This window comes from Colobus angolensis, unplaced genomic scaffold (genome assembly GCF_000951035.1).
Source record: "Colobus angolensis palliatus isolate OR3802 unplaced genomic scaffold, Cang.pa_1.0 Scaffold403, whole genome shotgun sequence".
NCBI lineage: Eukaryota > Metazoa > Chordata > Mammalia > Primates > Cercopithecidae > Colobus > Colobus angolensis.
In genome coordinates, this window is record NW_012117411.1 from 1111287 (window position 1) to 1134011 (window position 22725).

The 22725-nt window shown below is 39.9% G+C and overlaps 2 protein-coding genes across 5 annotated transcripts in view; both read left to right on the top strand.

Annotated features, from left to right (window-relative positions):
• Window positions 1-2436, top strand: part of IFRD1 (interferon-related developmental regulator 1) — a 55428-nt gene extending 52992 nt beyond the window's left edge. For all 3 annotated transcript variants that reach the window (XM_011955936.1, XM_011955937.1, XM_011955935.1), the window contains one exon: window positions 679-2436. In XM_011955936.1, coding sequence (XP_011811326.1) covers window positions 679-768 — 90 coding nt within the window. In that variant the 3' untranslated portion in view covers window positions 769-2436. The remainder of the gene's footprint in view (window positions 1-678) is intronic.
• A 3644-nt stretch (window positions 2437-6080) lies between these two features.
• Window positions 6081-16232, top strand: LSMEM1 (leucine-rich single-pass membrane protein 1). Of its 2 annotated transcripts, none has more exons than XM_011955932.1 (4): window positions 6081-6206; window positions 10031-10162; window positions 12077-12205; window positions 14960-16232. In XM_011955932.1, the coding sequence occupies exons 1-4, from the start codon at window positions 6146-6148 to the stop codon at window positions 15088-15090; spliced, it is 453 nt and encodes a 150-aa protein (XP_011811322.1). In that variant the 5' UTR covers window positions 6081-6145; the 3' UTR covers window positions 15091-16232. The 2 variants fall into 2 exon arrangements, with proteins under 2 accessions (XP_011811322.1, XP_011811324.1); XM_011955934.1 differs by lacking the exon at window positions 6081-6206 and adding an exon at window positions 6215-6562.
• The last annotated feature ends 6493 nt before the right edge of the window (window positions 16233-22725 follow it).

Sequence of the window (22725 nt, forward strand, 5' to 3'; positions counted from 1 at the left end):
AATGGCACCTCATCACTTTTTTTCCTTGTTTTTTTTAATTGACAGCCAAGTAGGACTATTTTCCCCATTAGTCATGATTTGTCTTTTCTTGGATGAAACTAAATGTTGATGTGCTTATTTCACTGTTGTTTTTTGAAATTGTCTTATTTTCTTGGTGTTTTGCAAGTTGATTAGTGCTTTTCTGAATATGGAATAGCCATTAACTCTTTTTTTTTTTTTTTTTGAGACGAACTGTAGTTCTGTCGCCCAGGCTGGAGTGCAGTGGTGTGATCTCAGCTCACTGCCACCTTTGCCTCCTGGGTTCAAACAATTCTCCTGCCTCAGATTCCTGAGTAGTTGGGACTACAGGCTTGTGCCACCACGCCCGGCTAATTTTTTGTATTTTTAGTAGAAACGGGGATTCACCATGTTAGCCAGGATGGTCTTGATCTCCTGACCTCGTGATCCACCCACCTTGGCCTCCCAGAGTGCTGGGATTACAGGTGTGAGCCACCTCACCTGGCCCCCATTAACTCTTTGTTTTTCTCCTTCATTCTTTGTGTGTATTTTATAAACATTTAAAGGTTTATAGGTTCAAATTAGTTCATTTCTTTTCTTTGTGACTTTTACCCTTTTTCAGTTTTATAAAAATATCTTAAGTCTTACTGATGCCTGTTTTTTTTTTTTTCTTCATTTCAGCATTTATATAACTCTGCAGCCTTCAAAGCTCGAACCAAAGCTAGAAGCAAATGTCGTGATAAGAGAGCGGATGTTGGAGAATTCTTCTAGATTTTCAGAACTTGAAGCCTATTTTCTAATTTCTATTTTTTTTCTATTTCAATGTATTTAAACTCTAGAGACGGTTTTTATCTTGGATTAACTTAGATAACTTTTGTAGTAGGAGTTATATTGCTTATAATTTAATGTACAGTATTGAAACTGGTGAGTTCTGATTATTAAATATTCTCTGTAAATCAGTAAACATGTATAAAGTGTTTGTAATGTCATAATTGGTCATAATTTATTTACGAAGACAGCAAAAAACTTTGATTTCATGATGGGGAAAACTATTAGCCAAAGTTTAATTTCTTACACTGTGGTTGTCAAAAATACTGATTTACTATAATGATATGTACATACAAGATATTTAAATTAATGTCTTAAGACAAGAGTTCTGGATACAATTTTGGGATCTAGTTCCCTGGAAAAGCTGCTGTATTTTTAATTTTTAATGGAATGTAGCTTTTCAAATCCTGTCACTGGCATCAACAAAAGGAATTATGCCATGAGACCTTACAGTTGTACTTAAAAGCCATTCAGTTCAGCTATTGGGAGTTCACGATGAATTAGCATATGCCAGAAAGGTTGCTAACCTTAATGTCTGAGAGCAGTAACACTGAGTTTATCTGCTGTATGAGACTTTGTGCATTTTACTTTGAAATAAAGATTTTTTTCACACCGAAAGTGCTTCTCTTCTAATAGAAGAAACATTATTTATGGCTTTGAGGTACAGAGTCCAAAATGACTAGGCCAGGTGGGCAGGGAGACAAAACTTTATGTATATATTTGCAAACATTAAAGTAGATGAAAAGAATGTAGCAATACGTAATTGGGATTAAGGTTTCTGACTTTCGAGAATCTTGCTGCTTGGCAACGTGCAGTGGCTCATGCCTGTAATCAGCACTCGGAGGCTGAGGCGGGAGGATGGCGTGAGTCCAGTTTGAGACCAGCCTGGGCAACAGCGAGACCTTGTCTCTACCAGAAATTTGAAAAATGAGTGTGGTGGTGTGTGCCTGTACTCTTTATCTACTTGGGTGCTGAGGCAAGAGGGTAACTTGAGCCCAGGAGGTCAAAGCTGCAGTGAGCTGCGATTGTGCCACTGCGCTCCAGCCCGGGTGACAAGAGTGAGACCTTGTCTCAAAAGCAAGACAGTAAAAGAATATTGCTGCTTGTTTGCCCATGAGGTATATTTCTTTCATTTTGTGAAAAGCGTTTTTGACAGCACGTTCACATTTAACAAACTTTAGATTGAAATACATAATGCGAGCAACGTGCCGTTTCAAATCCATAGACTTGTTTCTTTGATACTCTTGCTGTAGGTCACAGTGAGGGGTAGGGAAGCATATACACTGTAGGGAGAAGTATCAAAATCATTTAAGGTCTTTTTTCCAAACTAATGTTCCTCTCCAACATCCAACAACTCTTGGAAGTCTGGTGCTCCCTCTAGGTGAAAATCATTTGCTGTCGTATGGAGTCACTGTTACTGAGTTCCATTCCCCATTTACAGTACAGTGGAAAACAGGTTTAGAATCTAGAACTTGTTTGTATGCTGTCACTTGGTTATATTCCAAGTAGGTTAGAACCATGGAAAAGAGATTGCAAATGGTATAGTTTCTTCTAAATATTCAATTGCATATATGTATGTATATGTAATTATAAATAAAAATGAATTTTTATCGAACTGTTACATGAACATAGGTTTTTGTTGGTTTTTGAGACAGAATCTCGCTCTGTTGCCCAGGCTGGAGTGCAGTAGCGCAATCTTGGCTCACTGTAACCTCTGCCTCCTGAGCTGCTGGGATTACAGGTGTGTTCCCCCACACCTGGCTAATATATTTTTAGTCGTGATGGGGTTTCACCATGTTGGCCAGGCTAGTCTCGAACTCCTGACCTCAAGTGATCCACCTGTCTTGGTCTCCCAAAGTGTTGGGATTACAGGCATGAGCCACCATACCCAGCCTGAACATAGTTTAATGGTACTTCAAGGCTAATACGGAAAGCCCCTTGCTCCATCCTTTCCCATTCCTCAGTCCCATCCCAGGAGATATTCAGCCTTCAGTTTTTTCTGGCTCGGTTTTTTCAGCCTTCAGTTTTTGGTTTTAGTTTTCTAAATAATATGATTATACAGCCATTTATTTTTTAGGCATTTGTCAACTTACTATTAAGACAGGTGAAAATTTCTTTTATCCTTTCACATCCTTCTAATATTATTTTGATTAGATCATGTACTTGTTTGCATAACTGTGCTCATACTTGTATGTTCACTCATGAACTAGTTTAATGTGCTTACATTTTCATTCTCATACAACATTTTGTCTTGGAGTTAATTGTCTTATTTTTTGGCTTTTTATGCACATCTTTGATTCTTCCCAAACAGTCCCAAATAAATTTGTTACAACTTTTCTTGATTCTGTACTTGTTTCAATCTAGACTAATTTCTCTCATCCAGTTGTACAGCAGTTTTCCAGAGACAGCACTATGGTGAGGATTTGTTTTTCTTTCTCTTGAGCTGGATCCCTCATTTTCTGGATCCCATGTCTTAATTTACTTCTTTGTTAACATGGAACACTTCTTTCAGTAGTTACTTGGGAATGAGTGCGTGAGAGATCAGTCAGTCATTTAGTGACTTCATATTTCTGAAAGATGGTTTGCATGGTATAAGAAATTCTAGGTGGAAAATCAAATTTGGAATTTTTGGAAGTTTTGACAAGTGTAATCAAATCCAGAATTTTGAAGGCATTGCTCTATTCTAATTTGCAAAATCTTGGGACATCTGATGCAGTTTTTATTTTTGTTTCTTTGTTTTCTCAGAATGTCTTTGTATCTAGCGTTCTAAAATTGCATGATACTGTTCTTTGATGGGCTTGGCAACCTGGAAAATATTAAGTTCTTGATCTCTCCCCTTCCTCCTCATTTTCTTTGTTCTGGAACACAATGACATAGTGGAGCTCCCAAATTGAATCTTGGGCTGTATTTTTTTTTTTTTTTTTCTGTCTGGGATATTTCTCTAAGGCAATTTTCCAATTTGTACTGCATTTTATTTTTGGCTAGCATTAAATTACTTGTCTCTGTAGCTCCACACTTCACTCTTGCCTCTAAATCCTAGGCCTCCGTGAATTCTGCAGAGTCAGTCCCACTGCCACTCATCTGTGATAGCCCTGCTAAGGCAGATACCACTCTTCTTACCATGTTCAATACATTTGTTGAGCTCTTCCGTATTGTTTCATCCTATTTTAATTTTTCTGGTTTTGTAATTTGTACTCCTGCTTTTTTACTGGGCTTTTGGGAGGAAGAAGGTATAGAGTGTTAATCTGCATGTTGAATTTATATGCAGGTCACTTTATGAAACTTGTGGTAACTGCTAAACAAGGGTGGCTGGGTGTTCAGTGTGTAAGAATGCTTGTGTTTTTTTGAAAGTAGAAAAATGCTGTGTAATAGACTAGTTCATTGCTTGATTCTTGATTAATTTTGCCTACTTTCATTATTTTGAGGCTCAAGCATTTTGAAGTACTCATTGTCTGTGACTCATCTTTGATGGGTACTAAATTTCCTGGGAGTGAATTTAGATACCTGAGATGTAATATATGAAAGAAAAAGCAAATGCTTGAGAATGTCCCTAGATTAGACACTTCACGTGAGAATATTTCTTTTTGTGACCCAAAACTTTTTTTTTGAGATGAAGTTTCATTCTTGTTGCCCAAGCTGGAGTCCAATGGTATAATCTCCTGCCTCAGCCTCCTGAGTAGCTGGGATTACAGGCAAGTGCCACCAAACCCAGCTAATTTTGTATTTTTAGTAGAGACGGGGTTTCTCCATGTTGCTCAGGCTGGTCTCTAACTCCCGACCTCAGGTAATCTGCCTGTCTCAGCCTCCCAAAGTTCGGGGATTACAGGCGTGAGCCACTGCGCTTGGCCCCAAAACTCTTCTTAAAGGTGGCCTTGCAGGTACATTATAGTTAAAGTGAAGTAGGTTGTCTTGCTTTGTTCTTAAGTGGCTCTCCAGAAGTCTAACTGGTCTAGAGGCAGCCTTATCCCCCTCACTGGTGTATAGTTGAATTCAAACTTGAATGTGAGTTTTGAGTTTACATCTCATCTCTGCCACTTACAATCAGTGTATCCCTCAACAGTTCAATTCCTTAGTCTCCATTTTCTTCCCCCTTCAGAGGAGGTTAATATTCTACAAAGTTAGAAGATTACAGGAGAAAGGAAAAGTAGTAAATGCCCCAAAATGAGGCAGTTACTTCTATTATATCTTCGAAGGATACATGGCTTAAGGCAGATCAGGTAGTTGGGAGATTTCTTAAAATCAGTATGATAAGAGCTAACATGAACATTTTGATTATTCAGAGAAATACGACATAGCTTTTTAACGTATAATATGTTTCTGAGAAAAGTTACTAGTTATATTGTCTTCCTCCAAGAATTGGTCTTTGGGTACAGATGAGGCTTGAGAAAATGACATTCCCTCTTAGACTAGGTAGCGTGAAGGGGGGGGAAAAAATGACATTCCTCTTCCCCCAAAGCAGAGTGAGGTCCGTATGGGATATAGGTGTAAAGAAAATTTTGGGCTGGGCGTGGTGGCTCATGCTTGTAATCCCAGCACTTTGGGACGCTGAGGTGGGTGGATCACTTGAAGTCAGGAGTTCAAGACTAGCCTGACCAACATGGTGAAACCCCATCTCTACTAAAAATAAAAAAATTAGCCGGGCATGGTGACACATGCCTGTAATCCCAGCTACTCGGGAGGCTGAGGCAGGAGAATCCAGAGGCAGAGGTCGCAGTAAGCTGGGATCATGCCCCTGCACTCCGCCTGGGTGACAGAGCAAGACTCCAACTCAAAGAAAATTGTGTGGAACACGTTTTCTCACTGACATGAAAAGTGTTTCAAAGATGAATAATGTCCGTCAAGCCATGGCAATGAAAGTGAGGATGATAAAGGATTGCACAGCTGTGTACAACCTCACTGTTAGTATCCTGGGATAGTTGGTCTCCTCATCACTGTAGCATCTTTTAGGTACAGCAGAGGGCAGAAGCTCCTTGGCATGTATGTGAGGGAACCACATAAATGGAAGTCTGATATTCCTGAGAAAGGAGGATGTGCAAACACTCACAGAATAAAGCCTTTGTAAAGGAAAGGCAGCTGATGAGATGGAGTGCTTCCTTCACCTGCGGTGGGTCTGTAGCCATGAAATTGCCCACTCACAATTGCTTTTTGTAGCTACTGGAAGCACTAGGCCTCTGACCTGCCATCATCCTTGTTATTGATGTCATAATCATATTCTGTCCCTGTTTATTGCAGTTCTCTGGTTTGTCTGGAGTGTTTGCAAGTCAGTCATCATAATGGCAGCTTCTGCCTGCTACAGGATATTTATATATGGAAACATACCATGGCAGGAGTGCTGGAAAGGTGGTGTCAGCTTACACGGTTGCTTCAGCCAAATAAGGACGGTAACTTCAGTTCAATAAAAACCTCATCAGTTACCAACTAAATCAGAGCATGGTGTTTTTTTGTTGTTTTCTTTTTAAAGCATAGTTTTAGTAATATGTTTACTAAAAACCTTAGACATTATGAAAAAAGTCAGGATTTGGAATCTTACACTGCTTGGCTAAATTAAGACTAAATATAGACCAACAGTTTCATGCTGGGGCTTATGGGCCTCATAGGAGCACCTGTATGCTGAAGAAAGGCAAAGAGAGAACTACAGAATTTGTAGAAACGTTTTGTTGTAGTTGCTTCTGAACAATTAGTTTTTGTTTGTTTGTTTTGTTTTTCTGGTAACCTAGCAGTCAAAGCTCACATTTTTGTAAGTAACTTGCATGCTATTACTCTACTGAGACTGAATTAGTATTATTGAGTCTGGGAAGTTTTTGTTGCATGTGCTGTGTTTTTCAATTTTGATAGAAATGATTTAGACTTGATTTTAAAAATTACTTCCTGAACGTGAAGAGGCATTGACTCGGAAATGAAATTAAAGAACAAATTACCATGACTTATTCAATAAAACTGCTTATTAGCTTTGAATTATGCCCTATTATAACTATTCTGATTTTGTGGCAAGCAATACTGGTGTGAGTTATTTCTATGGTTTGATACCAAGCACCTGTGGTTAAAAAATAAAGCACAAGGCAATTTTTCATGGACAATTATCTTTATTTGTTGAAATATTTATTTGTAAATAGCAAAATAATTCTTAAATGACAAAAAAAATCAACTGTTAGCAGTGATCTAAACCAGAGGAAAATGAAATTACTTACATGTTTCCAGTCAAGGTATAAGAAAGGGTTCTGTTAAAGGGATTCTGCTTTAGCCAATCTTGGTGAATAAGAAATTTACACACTGGAGTTGAAAAGGAGGGTCAAGTTAGTGTGATGAAGAATAGCTAGTAACACTGGCTTCTCCAGGCTTGCTGGTTGTTCCTAGATGCCCTCATTTGGAGATGCCAAAGATAGCAACTACTGGGTGTCAAACAGCTGTGGGGCCTGGTTTTAGGGCCATGTGACCTTGTATCCATTTACTAGCAGACTCATGAGTCATTTGCAAGTCATTTGCAGGCTCTTGGAGCCCTGGAACAGCACCCAGCTCAGTTTTCTGTGCTAGTTCTTTATTTTTCCACTTGCATGTTGCGGTTCATTAAAAAAAATATTGGAATAGCATATATTTATTTACATTGTGACTTCACTCTAAAGAAGACATTTTCTTTCAGAGCACATCATGGCTCACTAGGTTGCTGTCTTAGTTTTTTTGGAGTCACCTTTTGAGTAGATAGCAAGGCCAGTAATTTGGAGATTTTATTAGCTGTACTCTTAAAGTCAGTTTTTGTGGCTGTGATTTTTTTAGCTAGGTCTCTATTTTGTAAACATTAATTAAGCCTCAGTATGAAACTTAAGCAACAGCAGATACATTCCTGAAGGGGAAGCTAAGGCTCAAGGCTATTAAGTCAGAGATCCAAAAATGAACCATGCTTCAGTTACCACACCTAAAATAGAAGCTGTGTGTGGAACAATGGTCCTGTGATGTGGCACATAAAACTGTTTTTCCTGGTCAAATATTACTGTTTCATCAAATATTAGTATAAATAAATGATAAAATATAAAACACGTCTAAAAGAATTGTTTTAAAATCTGTGACTATGCGTGAGTGAATATTTTGGGGCCTTGGATTTATCTGCAAACGGATAAGATTCTAAGGCCCTTTTACTCTATTTGCTGCTGCTTTTTAATTTTTTAAAATTGTCATATCAAGTCATAGGAATGCTCTATGAAGTATATTTGGAATTCAGTAATATCAATAAAGTGCTACGGTAGTATCTTATCTGAAAACTCAGGGAATTGTTTGTTCTTATTAATTAAAATTTCAGGATAAGTGAAACATAATTTTTTAGCTTTAATTCTAAAAAATATTTTAGTCCACAACTTTTTGAGCTCACTTTCTTAGCTAGGGTTCTGGTAGCATATTTTTCACAAGTACCAGTAGTTTTAGGTATTACTGGGAAACTGCTGTTTTTTTTTTTGTTTGTTTGTTTGTTTAATATTTTAGACTATAGTTTAAGTTGCTTAGTAAATGTCTGGTACTTTTTCCCCCATATCTTCTTTAGGTGTATACTTTTTTTTTTTTTCTGAATTTGGTTTCTCCCAACTCTATATTTCTCTTCATTCTGTAGTTGAGTTTTAAAGGAAATTTTTGCAATAACAGGAAGTACAGTGTGTTGTCAAATATGCACAGGCACCATATTTATCGCATTGACTTTATAGAGTCCAGATAGACATTACATGAGGATTTTTATCCTCAATCTTATTTCTGTTCATGTACTTTTTATTCACTGCCTCCAATTCTTTTGAAAATGGTGAGATTTAAATCCTAAATAAACATTTCAGGTGTTCTCTCTTAACGTAAGTCACCAACTTCTAAACCTGGCACTGGGAATTTGAAGAATAGGATTGGTCCCTACTCTAAGGAGTTTTCTGTCTATCGGGGGAAATCAAAGATGTAAGCAAATAAGTGCAATAAAATACTATAGATGTTCTGATAGAAGAATGTAAAGAATCCAACAAAGGCAAAAGGAAAGACAGGTTTGTTCTGTCTTCTTAGGGGAAGTGATGTTTGTGCTGAGTCTTGAGGCAGGATTAGGAAGGGATATAGACAAGACAAGTAGCACAAAGCAAGACTCAGTGAATGCTGAACAAAAGGCCTGATTCCAGCTCTGCTACCAGGTAAACGTGTGATCCTGGGCATTTACCTCGCTGAGCTTCCATTTCCTCATTTGCGGAAAGGATGGGGGCTAAAGCACATCTAACACCATTTCTAGATCGAAAAGTCCTCTAGCATGATTAGACTCGATAACCATGAAAGGAAAAGCTTTTATAGTAATTGAAATTTGTCTTCCTAGAGCCTTCTTTTCACATAATTAAATGGCCACAAGTTCTCTGTTGTGCTAGAGATACATCTCCACGTAAACCTTTTAAACTCACCAGGCTTTTCAGTGTTGCTTGCAGTTGTGCTGTCATTAGTTTTAATATTTAATAAACCTCAAACTATTTGTTACATAAGTGACCTCAATCTAAGGGAAACCCAGGTGGAAGAGATCTTGGAGGTCCTGAAGTCTAGCAGGATTTCTCTCTATAGCATCTAAGTTTGCTAAGATTGTTGTCCTGGGGACTCACAGTCAGCATCTTATGGCTAAAGGAAATGTGTGAAGGGAAGGACTTATATGCCATATGGAAGGAGGCTATAAAAATTGCAATTTTCTATTAAAGCCTCCTGCAATTAGAATGGTTCATGGTAATATTCTCTTCTTTCAGAATGTTTTATGGCCACTGCTGACTAGCTTAATTTTATGTACCTAGTCTTCTTGCATAAAGGATTTGAGGCATCTCACCAGAATATGAACAATGTAATAAAAGAGAAAAATTTAAAAATCAGTTACAAAACAAAAAACAGATCCAGGGAAAGTATAGGCAGAACTGAGAAATCTGAGGAGGAGAAAAGAGCATTTGCAGAGAAGCAGGGTGTACACGGATGTACAATTCTTAAAATTGGGCCACCCATTTGACTGTGAGCTTCCAGGCAAGCAAAGCAAAAAGAACAATTACAAAGTGGTCCACAGAAGGAAATTTTTGTTTCTGGATAAGCCAAGTTCTCTAGACCCTTAGCTGAAAATAGTATTTGTGGGTGGTTCTTCATAGGCCCGTCTGGCTTCCTGATGGCTGTGCTTCTTGTGAAGTTGAGTTCACAAGCCCAACCTCTTGTTTTTAACATCAGTGTTTTCTTCCAGGGACAATGACTCATTCTTCCCAGGACACTGGTACCTGTGGCATTCAGGAAGATGGAAAGCTTTATGTGGTGGATTCCATAAATGACTTAAACAAATTGAACCTCTGTCCAGCCGGATCGCAGCATCTGTTCCGTATGTGTGCTGGGGAAGGCAGAGCGATCCTTCTTAGCTTTTAGGCTACCTAAAAATAGCCACTGCTGACTGGATGTGTGGATGTGATGGGGGTGGAATGGGCATTAGGAAGAGGTTGGCACTCGAAATGTTATTTGTTGTCAGGGAATTTTTGCTTTTGTTTTCTGAATACTTGACAGGATTATGGGCTTTCTTGGCTCCAACACAAGATTTGAACTCTTGACTTCAAATATTCTGAGATCCTGGGGCCTCAGATCTCTGGAAAGGGGTGGAGCCTGCAAAGCTGGACTCCTGGAGGCTCGCTCATCCCTCTCCCAGTGACCATGGCTCGGTTACTGATGGGGACCGCTTCCCACAAGAGTGTTGTTTTATAGCATATTTGCCAAGAGAATGCGCAATCCAGAGCATTTTCTACTTACAAGTTACAAATTGCACAATTAAGGGTTGGAAAAAGGGGGTAGGGGAAGCAAAATAACATCTGCTAAATATTAAATGTGTATCTTGCCTCCTAAATATTATAAATGAGCTCTGTCAGATCACTCTGAGCGCCATTTTTTCTAGCTTAAACGCTGACATTCAAACACCAGTGTTAATTGCTCACTTGCCATTTGTTTCATATACACTCTAAACTTATTGTCCCAATGTTATACCTATCATTTTCTGTCTAAATCCTTTCTAAGTTCCTCCTTTTTTCTTCATTTTAATAAGTTCAAATTTTCAACTGTTTTTATTGCATTCGGTCTCAATAGAAGTAGAAGTTTGGGTATCAGCCTACACTGTTGCTTTGATTAGGAAGCAAAAGTGACTGAAGGGTATGGCATAGGATGTACTTATAAGGCATGGGACATTAGCCACCCATCTGTCCATAATCACGTGGCACAGTGAGTGGAACCAATTCAGCATAGGAGAGTATGCAAAAAGTAATCCAATGATCTCCACTACCCCAGGTTTCTGTGTTGCTTATTCAATTTAATCTGGGTGTTATTAGGCAAGTAGACCTTGCAAAAATGGTGATTAAATGCAGACAATTCTTGCTTTGAGTGAACCAAGCTGTTGATAAAATGTAACTGCATTCTTAGTTCAACTGCAAAGCATTTAAAAGAACCTTGCTTCCAGAGCATATCCATCCAGAAGACAGCTTTAAGAGAACAATGAGATCACTTGGACACAGGAAGGGGAACATCACACACCGGGTCCTATTGTGGGGAGGGAGAGGGGAGGGATAGCATTAGGAGATATACCTAATGTAAACGACAACGTAATGGGGGCAGCAGACCAACATGGCACATGTATACATACGTAACAAACCTGCACGTTGTGCACATGTACCCTAGAACTTAAAGTATAATAAAAATAAATAAACAAATAAATAAAATTTAAAAAAAAGAAACTAAAATAGGTCAGGGCCGTTTTTGTTTAAATGGATGTAGGCTTAACTGATTATTCCTATAATAAAAGAAGTTTCTAGGGAGATATCCCAGAGCATTCAACTGAGTCTTCCACCCGGCATAGGTGTCCCACACCCAGTTCTGTTTTACTCCTGGGTTACTTTGGGAAAGGGTAATAGAACTTCTATCACTCTTAGCCTTTAACTTCTATATTCCCTCCCCCCACACACAAAAATTCATGTTCTGCTATTTCAGTGTTAAGACAGTCTTCAAAGAACTTTCCAAACAGATCTAAGGAGATAGCTTAACCCTGCTTATTCCTTGAATACCAAGAGAAGAAGGTAAATAATTCACAGATTTCTCTCTGCCCAAAGACATTGCTAAAACAGAAGTCACTTTCCAGGCTTGTCAGAGAGAAACTGGGTGTATCCATTACTCATGGTCTAACAGTGGGGTACTGTTCAGTTCTGTGACAAGTTGTATGCTGAGCAGTTTTTGTCCTTGTTTTTTGTTTGTTTTGTATTAGCTCTAGAGGACAAAATCCCAGTCCTTGGCACAAACTCAGGAAATGGAAGCCGGAGTCTGTTTTTTGTGGGGCTGCTAATTGTGCTGATCGTCAGCCTGGCACTGGTTTTTTTCGTGATATTTCTAATAGGTAAGTACCACCACAGGTTTCTTTTTTATTACTTGTATGCATTTATTCATAGCTGGTTGACTTTGCTCCTGCAGAGTTTGCACCCTCCAGTCAATGCTTCCTGGTGGTCAATGCTTACATTGAAAGAAGAAGGAATGCCTCGAGTGAACCCTGCTGGCTGAGGACAGGGTCCCTTGGGCACAAACCCACTGCAGAAGCCCACAGTGCCAGAAGTCCATGAATGTGTATGTTGAATAATTCTATAGCACTTTAATTTCTCACTTGGAGCCTCTAGCTGCCCAATGGAAGGCAACTTATTCTGGTTGATTCTAGCTTTACTTTATCCAATGCCTAGATTTCTCTACTAAATTCAGATCTATAACACATAGTCACATTGAGGCTTTGAACTAAACTCGCTCCCAGGTTTTCTCACTTGCATATCATCCTAGACATCAATGAGAAGCACTTGAGGGCTTGTTTAAGGCCCCAGAGACAGTGTTGGAGATGTATAAATGTGGCTTCTTTCCAATTTGATCGTGTTCAGGCAACCTGCTCCTAATATAACCTGCTTTGTCTGCTCCTAGCCTGGGCCATGCATGTTGTGACCTTGAGTGGTGACTCAGACTTCCCCACCTCAGCTTCTCAGTCAAGGATCCTTCAAGCCTCCAGCGCCGCCACCCTCTCTGCCTTGGATGTGGGAGGGGTGCTGTCCACCTGTGGTGCTGTTGCCCCGTTCTGAGCATTGCCTCTTCCCATGGAGCCCACAAGTTTCCCCTCTCATCTGGAATTATTTTGATTCTCTTCCAGATGACTTAAGAGTAGATGGAGCCTAAGGGAAGGTGTCATCTTTGATACCTTTTTGCCTGGGTGTACTGCACTGTCATTTCTTTCACCCCTGAGTGCTTTATAGCTTTTGGAAGGGCTCTAATTTAATCTTATTCAGGATTAGAGGAGGCAGAGGTGGTGATGACGATGAGAGGAGACAGGTGGGCAGAGTTCATGATGACCCTTTCACCACTTCCAATCCCATTTCCTCCCCCGAAAATTCCTCCCTCCTTGCAGCTTGAAGGTCTTTAGCCTCTGGAGAAAAAGGGACTGGGAGGGAGGGGTCATGTTTAATTGCTTCTCTTGCACCTCGCTGATGCCCTTTTGCATTTAGAAGCTAACATGTGAACTGTTTTTAAAATAGTTGCAAACTTGCATCTGATGATCAGTTAGGGGAGGCTTGGCTACTGAACCAGCAATGCCAGAAAGAGCACATGGGCTAGTATTCTGAACTGTTACTCCAACATAAATTAATGCTGGGCATGTTATTCTACCACACCTGCCTGGGGGTAATAACCAAGTTAAACTGTTAGGAAATTTTAGGTATGTCTACAGACATGTAAACACCTCCCCCCTCCCCCCACCAAATTCTTTTTTTCTGTGAGATAAGTAGCAAGATTGAGGGAAATAATACCAAATGCTATATATTGAGTCATTACTCTGTCCCAGACACTGTGCTAAGCCCTTGATACCTCTTTGTTTACAACCTTGTAACAACTCTGTAGTGTAGAATCCATTATTATTATTATTATTTTAAGATGAAATCTTACTCTGTTGCCCAGGCTGGAGTGCAGTGGTGTGATCTCAGCTCACTGCAATGTCACCTCCCAGGTTCAAGTGATTCTCCTGCCTCAGCCTCCCAAGTAGCTGGGACTACAGGTGTGAGCCACCATGCCCAGCTAATTTTTGTACTTTTAGTAGAGATGGGGTTTCACCATGTTGGCCAGGCTGGTTTCAAACTCCTGACTTCAGGTGATCCTACCGCCTTGGCCTCCCAAAGTGCTGGGATTACAGGTGTGAGCCACCACACCCGGCCAATTCCATTATTATTTTGGTTTTATGAATGCTGAAACTGAGGTTTAGCGAGATCTATTAATGTGCCCAAGGTCATGTTGCTAATAAGTGGCAAATTGGGGCTCAAGGACACTCCACTTGACATCAGAGACTATGTACTTTATCAACATCACTATGTTCCACTTGTATGAATAACGTTTATTTTATATTTGCCTTGAGTGTTTTTTATTGAAGACAAAGTCATATTAAATGAGAAACAGAAAGATCAGGTGAATAAAGAAGAGTGTCTTTTTATTGGACAATTGCCCTGTGTTAGATACATTAAGTTTATTATCTTAAATCCTTCCTCTAGCCATCTTAGAAAATTTAATTCTGATAAGCAACCTCAAAGTGTTCCATTCTGTATCTTATTGCCAAAGGTCTTGTGTATTTGGAAAATATTGTTTTTCCATGCTAATGGGTGGTCTGAGGGGGAATGATTACACATTCATTTTGGGCTGGTAATTCAGAACAAGCAGACTTAGGTCAAAATAGGCTGGAACCCAAAGAATGTAATTTCTCAAATAAGGAGTGAAAACCTTTTTCTGAGAATGGGTCTCAAAATAAAGCAGCATAGCAATCACGTCTAGGAGGACAATCAAACATGCTGACAGTTTCCTTTGGTTGCTCACAGCAAGGTCTTTTTAGCCATAATTGGTGTGAAGTTGCCAAAGGTAGCCTAGGCTAGCACCAAGAGGTTGTAAAAACAATTCACTGGCTAGGCAACTTCAGTCTTCACCGGTTTCTCTCCTGGGCTTCTGGCATGCATGGATACGGGAACAGGGGATTTGCCAAGAGTGTCTTTCAGCATCAGCTGAGCACCAGCGCGGGGCTCTGATGAATTTCAGTGGAACACAGTGGAAACCAATGTAACACAGTCTGTTTTCTGTTTTGAAGTTCAAACTGGAAACAAGATGGATGATGTGTCAAGAAGACTAACAGCTGAAGGAAAAGACATAGATGATCTTAAGAGAATAAACAACATGATTGTAAAGCGACTCAACCAACTGGACTCTGAACAAAACTAAAGAAATTATTTTTCTGAGAGCAACTGCTAACACCTTGAGCTTCTTACTTTCCTGGGAGTGTACAGGGTTAGGAACTGAGAAACTGCACTTCTTCAGGCAACAGATGATCTGGTCAGGGAACCCATCCCTGGGGCCCACTTTCTGCAGCAAGATGGGATCAACTCCAAGGCAAGTGGGTATGGGAATAGGAACTAAAAAGGGGTGAACTTGTCTCAGCCCCCTTTTATAGTAGGACACTTCATCTTTAATGGGGTTAAGGGTGGGTGGCTAGCAGGGAGGAAAATCAACAACGCAAGAGAACTTGACTATGTACATACAGGTTCTTACCGAAGGAGCTTTGCTACCAGAACAAGTTCACTGTGTCAGTGAAGTTCATGACACCTCCTGCACCTTTACAGATGCCTGGGAAAGCCTGAGAAATTCATTGAGTTTTATGTGTTGAAGGGAACCAGGTGATTACTCTTTTCAATAAGACGGATTCTGCTCAGGTGATTAGAATTTAACTCTATTTCCCCAGGGACAGCAATGGGTGGGCCCCAGAGCTAGTTGCTATCTAGTGTTTGCTGGTGAAAACATGAGCAGTAGTTATGGCATTGGACCTGGTTATGTGGGGTTGGAGGTTGAAAGGGAAAGCCTAATTAATTCAGCTAATGTTTAGTAAGCTCCTACTCTGTGCAAATCACTCTACTCTAGAGGAGCTTCCATAAGAGTGCAGGATAAAGAAAGGAGATGGACAGTTATATGTAATTATATAAGCTTCGTTTACTTTGTTTCTCCTGAAAAAACCCCTTTGGTACCCTGCTGACTGATTTGGAAGAAATCTGGCAGGTTTGTGGCCTTTGCTAAATTACACTAGGAAATTATGTAGTTAGAATATTTGGAACCTGCATTAGTTCCAGTAACGAAAGTAAGACACACAGCATATGACAGAAGATACAGTGTGAAATAAATGAGCTTAAAAAGCATGAGTCTTAGAAAATCTTTTATTTAATATAAAAATATTCTACCAGTCAATTGAAGAATGTATTATGATTTTATCATTTTGGGTTGATCAAAAACATTTGGGTTTACTAGGATATTAAACATTCACTTTACAACACTAAATAGTTAATGAAATAAACACAACACATTTTGCTTATCCAGTTTTGCACTCAAAAACCATTTGTATTGATACTCTTTTTCTTAAAATTGATAGCTATCATGCAGAACATTGTTAAAATGAGAAATTTGCAATTACTGGAAAATCTTTTTTGACCTATTGATGGAGTATGGCAAAAATCATTGTTATCACGATTTGTCGTAAAGTTGTTTCAGAAACTGATGATCTGATGCAACAGTTCTTTGAAAAAATCACTTATTTCTTTCCTTTCTGTATGCTCTTATTATACTTTTCTCCCTTTTCTGTCTAAACAGTGGATATATTTCATCCTCAGTGATAACCTTTAGTCCGAGAAATTTATGGTTTTTACAACATAAAATAGCGTCAGATAAGTCATTGTATTCCTCTTTTTGGAGCCAATGTTTTTTTTTCTGTACTCTCCTGCCTGTATTACACAGACAGAGGTGTGGTGATGCCTCTGACCCTCACAGTCTGGAAGACTTCAGTCACCACAACTCCCGGTATTGGGTATTGGATTCACAAATTAACAGTGTCCACTGAACATGTTTAAAAAGTATTGGCTGGCTACAGATAATCTTATGGTAGTTAAATACAGCAGTTAAGAACATGGGTTTGGGGATCCAACATCCTGGTTTGAATCCTGGTGCCACCACTTATTGTGACTTTGGGGAAATTAACTTAATATTTTGTTTTCAGTAAAATAGAATAATTAGATAATCGATTTCATAGTATTATGAGGCTTTAAAAAGGTTATACATATAAAGGACTTAAAAATATAAAGGACTAACTCAATAAATGTTAGTTGTTATTATAATGATATTGTTAAAAGTAGTAGGTGTGGCATAGTGGAAATAACCGGCTACATTTAAACCTCTATTGGTGAGACTAAGGACCAAAAATTGTTTTTGTGGCATGGTTTAAGATGATAGCCACCCTGATCTCTTCTGACCACGGATGATGGTGTGAGAGTCTTTTAGCAAAATCACTTGTTAAGTTACAGTATAACAGGTGATCAGTATAAGCAGGAGGGTTTGTTGTTTTCCAAATGATCTAGTCTGAAGAACATAAGGATTCACATTCACCTACCTGCGCTGGAGCCAGGAACCTGTCTGTCTGCCCTAGGCTAAGGGCTGGACCCACAGGGTGCACTGGGACACTAAAGGTAAGGCCCAGGAGAAGCAAAAGGAATAGAAGGGACAGCTGAACCAAGACATGTCCTGATAGGAAAAGATAACAGAGTTTTGCACTATTCTTTGGACTTTGGCTGTGTTCACAAAAGGCTGAGAGAGAGATGATTGTTCTACTAACAGATTTTATCTGCACGCCCTTCCTGATGTTGCTAGCCATTATGGGAGGATCACACATATCTTTTGACTCTAGGTCCAAGCTGTGTACTTTGTATTCTGCCATGAGGACCCTGGAAGAATCTTCTTATAGCCCCACAAACTTTTCTGTCTTGGTAACCACCTATAGGTGCTGGCCCAGCTCTGCATACCACATACCACGCACTACTGTGACACATGGAGGCTGCTGGGTCTTGGAGCTACCTGGAACTAGGAGGCCCTGGCTTCTAGTAAGGCCACTGAGCGGCAACCTAAGGGATACAGGGTACTTATCACTCAGGAATAGACCAGGATCATCTGGCCAGGACTCTGTCAATGAGCACCAATCCCAAAGCAAGAACAAAGCAACAAGGAGATATGAAAATAACACAAAACAACTGTTTTGTTCTTGGTAAAAATAGCCTGGGGAAAAGGGAAGAATCTTGATGCGCATGTCATTTGGACTAACTGAGGTATCTTGTAATATATTGTGCAAACCATCATCTTATAACAAATTTTTATTGCTTAGAAAAAAAATTGATGGAAACAAGTTCTCCTTGAGTCAGGGCATAAAAATAATTTTATTCCAGCTTAACATAATGACCCTATTTATATTCAGGAGAGAAGGATAAACAAAAGAGATCAATCATCAGAGAAGACTGGTAATCTATCCCCTCTGTGAATGAGTTTGCCCCCAAGAAGCTGTGAAAAGAGAGAGCCTTAGAACTGTGGTCAGGCAGTGTATTTTCTTTTAAGGAAAAATAAAAATGTTCTTATTGGAATCCGTGCAGCCATGTATTTGGTGAAGATGAAGACTTCTCAGTAATTTTTTTTTTTTACATAGGGAAAACATTACTGAAATGTAATTCTACTTTTTATGAGGATGAAAATGATTTTTTAAAAAGCAATGAAAAAACAACACAGAACAAAAATCCATTTAATAAATGGGTACTAGGCATGTACACTGTGCCCAGCAGTGGGGCCGTGCTGTGCTGTCCTGTGCTGGATACTACAAGGGGTCTCAGAGGCGGTGAAGGCATGGACCCTTCAAAGAGGTTTCTGATCTGGTCGTGCAAATAAGCCATGTACAGGCAACCAGTAATGATCTGTAATCATGAATCAGAAATAGCAGTTCCTCAGTGTGCCCATCCAAGTATCACTTGAGAGGCTGGAAAAACCCTGATTCTTGGACCGTGACCTCGGCTATTCTGACTTAGCAGGTGTGGGGTGGGACTAGGAATTCCTGTTATGAAATGCTGCTGTGATGATTCTGGTGCTCAGTTTGGGTGGCTGGACTGATAATGGATTCAGAGTAAGCTTGGGTTCTGATTCTGGTTCTATGCAGGAGTAACAGTGTGGCCTTGATCATATTCCTGAATTCCCCTGACTTTCAGCATTTTCTTCTGTATCATGGGAGGGTGTTGCTATTGGTGAGAATAAGGGAGTTGGCACAAAGCCCTTCAGTCTCTGTGTTGTTTATAAGTCACTAAAAAATTAAGTGAACTTAAATTGTATATTAAAGAGGGGATCCATTCTGTAGATATTATTTTCAATGTTTAGGCAACACTAGTATTCTCTTGTCCAAGAACCCCCAAATGTGTTCAGAAGAACATGCCTGTGTCATTTCCTCCCTCACTCATTTTTATTTTCTCTTTATTTCCATCCCATTCCTGTACCTCCGGTCCCACTTGCCTTGACCTCCTCAACTGCACAGAGCTTAGGTTCCAGTTTATGGGGCTGTTGAAGGCTATTTTGATAGCTGGTGTGAGCAAGCACCTGGGAACCCTAAAGGGTGAGGGACCAGAGGAGAGTCCAGGCAAGGGGCTTGCTCTACATACTGCCCCAAGAGAGCCTGGGAAGATCTGGTTGAGAAAAGTAGTGCTGCTCGGCTCTCTGCCTAAGGGAGTAGCTACACATTAGACTCACCCCCGCCTGATCCCACCCACATCAATTACATCAGGATCCACCAAGTCCCATCATTTTGAGTGGGAACTTCCACTCTTGAGTCTTCTTCAGAAGACATTTTCTAGACCCTGTGATAGGAGAAGATTGACATTCCGTTCTGGGGATGGGCAGATGTCCCTTATTTGATCTAGCCGTATAAGTGACTTAGAAACAACTCTACTCTTCAGATTTAGTGGGATTAAAAATGTAATCAACCAATATTAAAATATTCAATAATCAGTTGGAACCAATGACAGTCATGTGCCGTGAACTGAGATAAGTGATTGATTTATTCCTCAGGAGCTGAGGAGCAAAACCAAATGTTAAAGTGAGCAGTGATAGGCTGTTATGTAGTACAGTGCAACTCCTAAAACGGCAAAGAATAAAATTTGTCTTAAATTTAGCTGAGTTTTCTGTCTTTGCAAAAGAGTCAATTTGGACAAAACTTGTGTTGCCCTTGAATTTCCCTCACCACTTCAGGGAAATCAAAAGAAGTCACATAATCGGTCAGAAAGAAATTCACGGAAACATTTACTTCTGTTTCATTTCTTCGTTTTCTCTCTTTTTTTTTTCCCTTCAAGATTAGTATTAACATTAACATAACTGGGAATTCTTCTGTAGACATTTGCTTTTTGGCTAGCAATGTGGGGAGTAGGATGTGAAGGTGGATAAGAACAGAGAAAGCAGCCATGGCATGAAATATAGAGCCCACCTGCAAGGTGGCAGTGTTTGAAGTCTTCTCAGATGGAGGCAGGCATGAGATATTTCACGTCTTCCCAAGTGGATAAAGAACGAATGATCTGTGAAAAATGCAGTCCTGAATTTAGAGAGTCATGATCCTAATTCTTCACTTCTTGGCCTTATCTGTTCCCTTTTAAATTTTGAAACTTGATTCATTTTTCATGCATGAATCCCTAAAGAAATGAGTTGTAACAGGCTTATTTCATTAGAAACATTCTTTCTGAATGTGGAGTGCTGCTGCCACAGAGCATTTATTGTTTAATGAACAAATGGAGCAGACCAAACAATTGAAAACCAGTTAATAATTCAATTATGGCTTCTCCACTGCTAAAAATGTCTGATTTGTTATTCCCTAAAATGATTTCAATATTGCCAGAATCAGACTAAATTAGAACTCTACTCTGTGTCCCCTTCCCAAACCTAGCAAATTTCTTTAATATTCATAAGTCAGGGTCAGCTTCTGAATTACTGTAAACTTATATAGAGGCTCAAAAACAGTTTTTTAATAGACTCAGAAAAACACTGATGAAAGACATGAGGCAGCCTTTGACATTCAGTCTGGGACCTTTTAAAGAAAACCTTCCGTGGAGATGCTAGAAAACCCAGGTTCTTGCCATATTACTTGATAGAAGTCACAAAGGAATCTTTTATAATTGTTTTCCCGCCAACTTGATGCAATTCACTCTTCTTTTGAGCCTAGAACTTCATTCAAACCTCTTAGATTTTGCCTTGTAATTATGTATTTGTGTTGTACCCTTTGTTTGATTCTGGTCTGGGCGTCCCCAGCATGTTAGTACATTGCTCACTATCATGAATTTGTTTAAATGGATTAAGCTAGGAGGAGTTTCCAGGCTGCCTGCTTTGCCTCTGATTTGCAATTAGAGCAAAGTGGTGTTCACTAATAGGAGAGGAGGGACACCTGGTGGCAGTTGGGTACTTGAAGCGAAGGAGGTCCATTTGAAAGAAAGAAGGCAAGTGAGAGGATAGAGTGTGTGTGGGATATTGGAGGGAGAGCAAATGGTGGCAACTGACCTAGAACAACTGGGAGCTGCAGCTGGAGGAAATGGCCACGAGCAAGCTAAGAGGGCCGCGTAGACAGCGGTGAAAACTGTGGACTTTGGAATTGAAGGACCTGCCTTTGAATCTGGCTCTGCTGCTCACAAGTGGTGTGACTTTGGCTAAGTTATTTACCTTTCCTGGGCCTTGATCAGCTCCTCGATAAAATGGGAATAATATCGCACAGACTTGCTGTGACAATTGAACAAAATGATATCTAGCACTTGGTAAGCACTGGATTTATGAGAGGGGCTAATGTTTTTATTTGCAGAAAGAAGGGGGAAAGCAGGGTCTGAGGCCCAGACAAGACCTTCTGCTGGCTCTAGCAAGGGGCTGATGTTTCTTTTGGATTTGAGGAATTTTTCTCAGAAGGGAGCTCTCTGATCCCCCTTTTAGGAAGGTCTGCACAAGGTAATCTTATCTTCAGGTCTCCTCTGGGAAGAATCTTCCCGTGAAGCACTAGGAATTTATTAAGCTCCTGATGCTTTCATCATGTAGATGTGCATCCCTCATGGATCTTATCTCTAAGTGGGGAAGCAAGGTTACCACACAATGGCAAAATAAGAAAGAAGACATGGTTAAGCGCCCAAATGTATGATCCAGAAAATAAGAGCTGGAATGGTTCAGGGGAGGGCAGACATCTCCTTGAGCAGACAATAAGCTAACTGCTATCCCAGGAAAGCCCTCAGCCCCATGCAGACTGGGACAGCTGGTCATCCTGCCTTTAGAGAGAATAACAGAGCCATCCCGGGAGTTTCTCTGGATGTCTCTACAGAACCGCCCACAACTTCACCCTAACTTTTAGCTTTTCCTCAAGACTCAGATCGAGGTAAACTGCTTGTTTTAAGAACTGACCTCTGTCCTTAGTTCAATGTCCTATTCCTAACCCGGGACCATGTTCTATCTAGTCAATTTGTCCCTTTCCAACTTGTAAAATATTTCTCAAATCCATCTCTTCCTCCCTATCCGTACCATCTGTGCTCTACTTAAGCCCACAATTGCGTTTTGTCCAAATGATCACAACAGCCTTCCCACTGGTCTCGTAGACTCTGGGTTTGTCTCTTTCAAGTCCTATTGCACAAGGCCATTAGAATAATCTTCTTAAAAATGTAAATCTATACCCTCCCTAGTCAAAAATCTTTAATAGTTCTCAAATCCTGCTTTGTAGGTTCTTTATAGCATGCTATTTCCACGATGTCTTTGTTCATAGTGTCCCTTCTGTTTGGGATATTCTTTCTAATCCCTTCATTTCAACATCCCTCCTGTATGTATCCAGTCTTCTCAAACAGACCCTCTAAAATGTTTTTGGTTTTGCTTCCTCAAGGAGTCCTACCCCAATATTCTCAGGCACCAGATGGACTTTGGAGTCAGGTGAACTGGATTAGAATCTTAGTTCTGATTCTTAAAAGCTCTGTGGCCTGGGAAGGAAACTTAACCTCTCTCTCAGTTCCT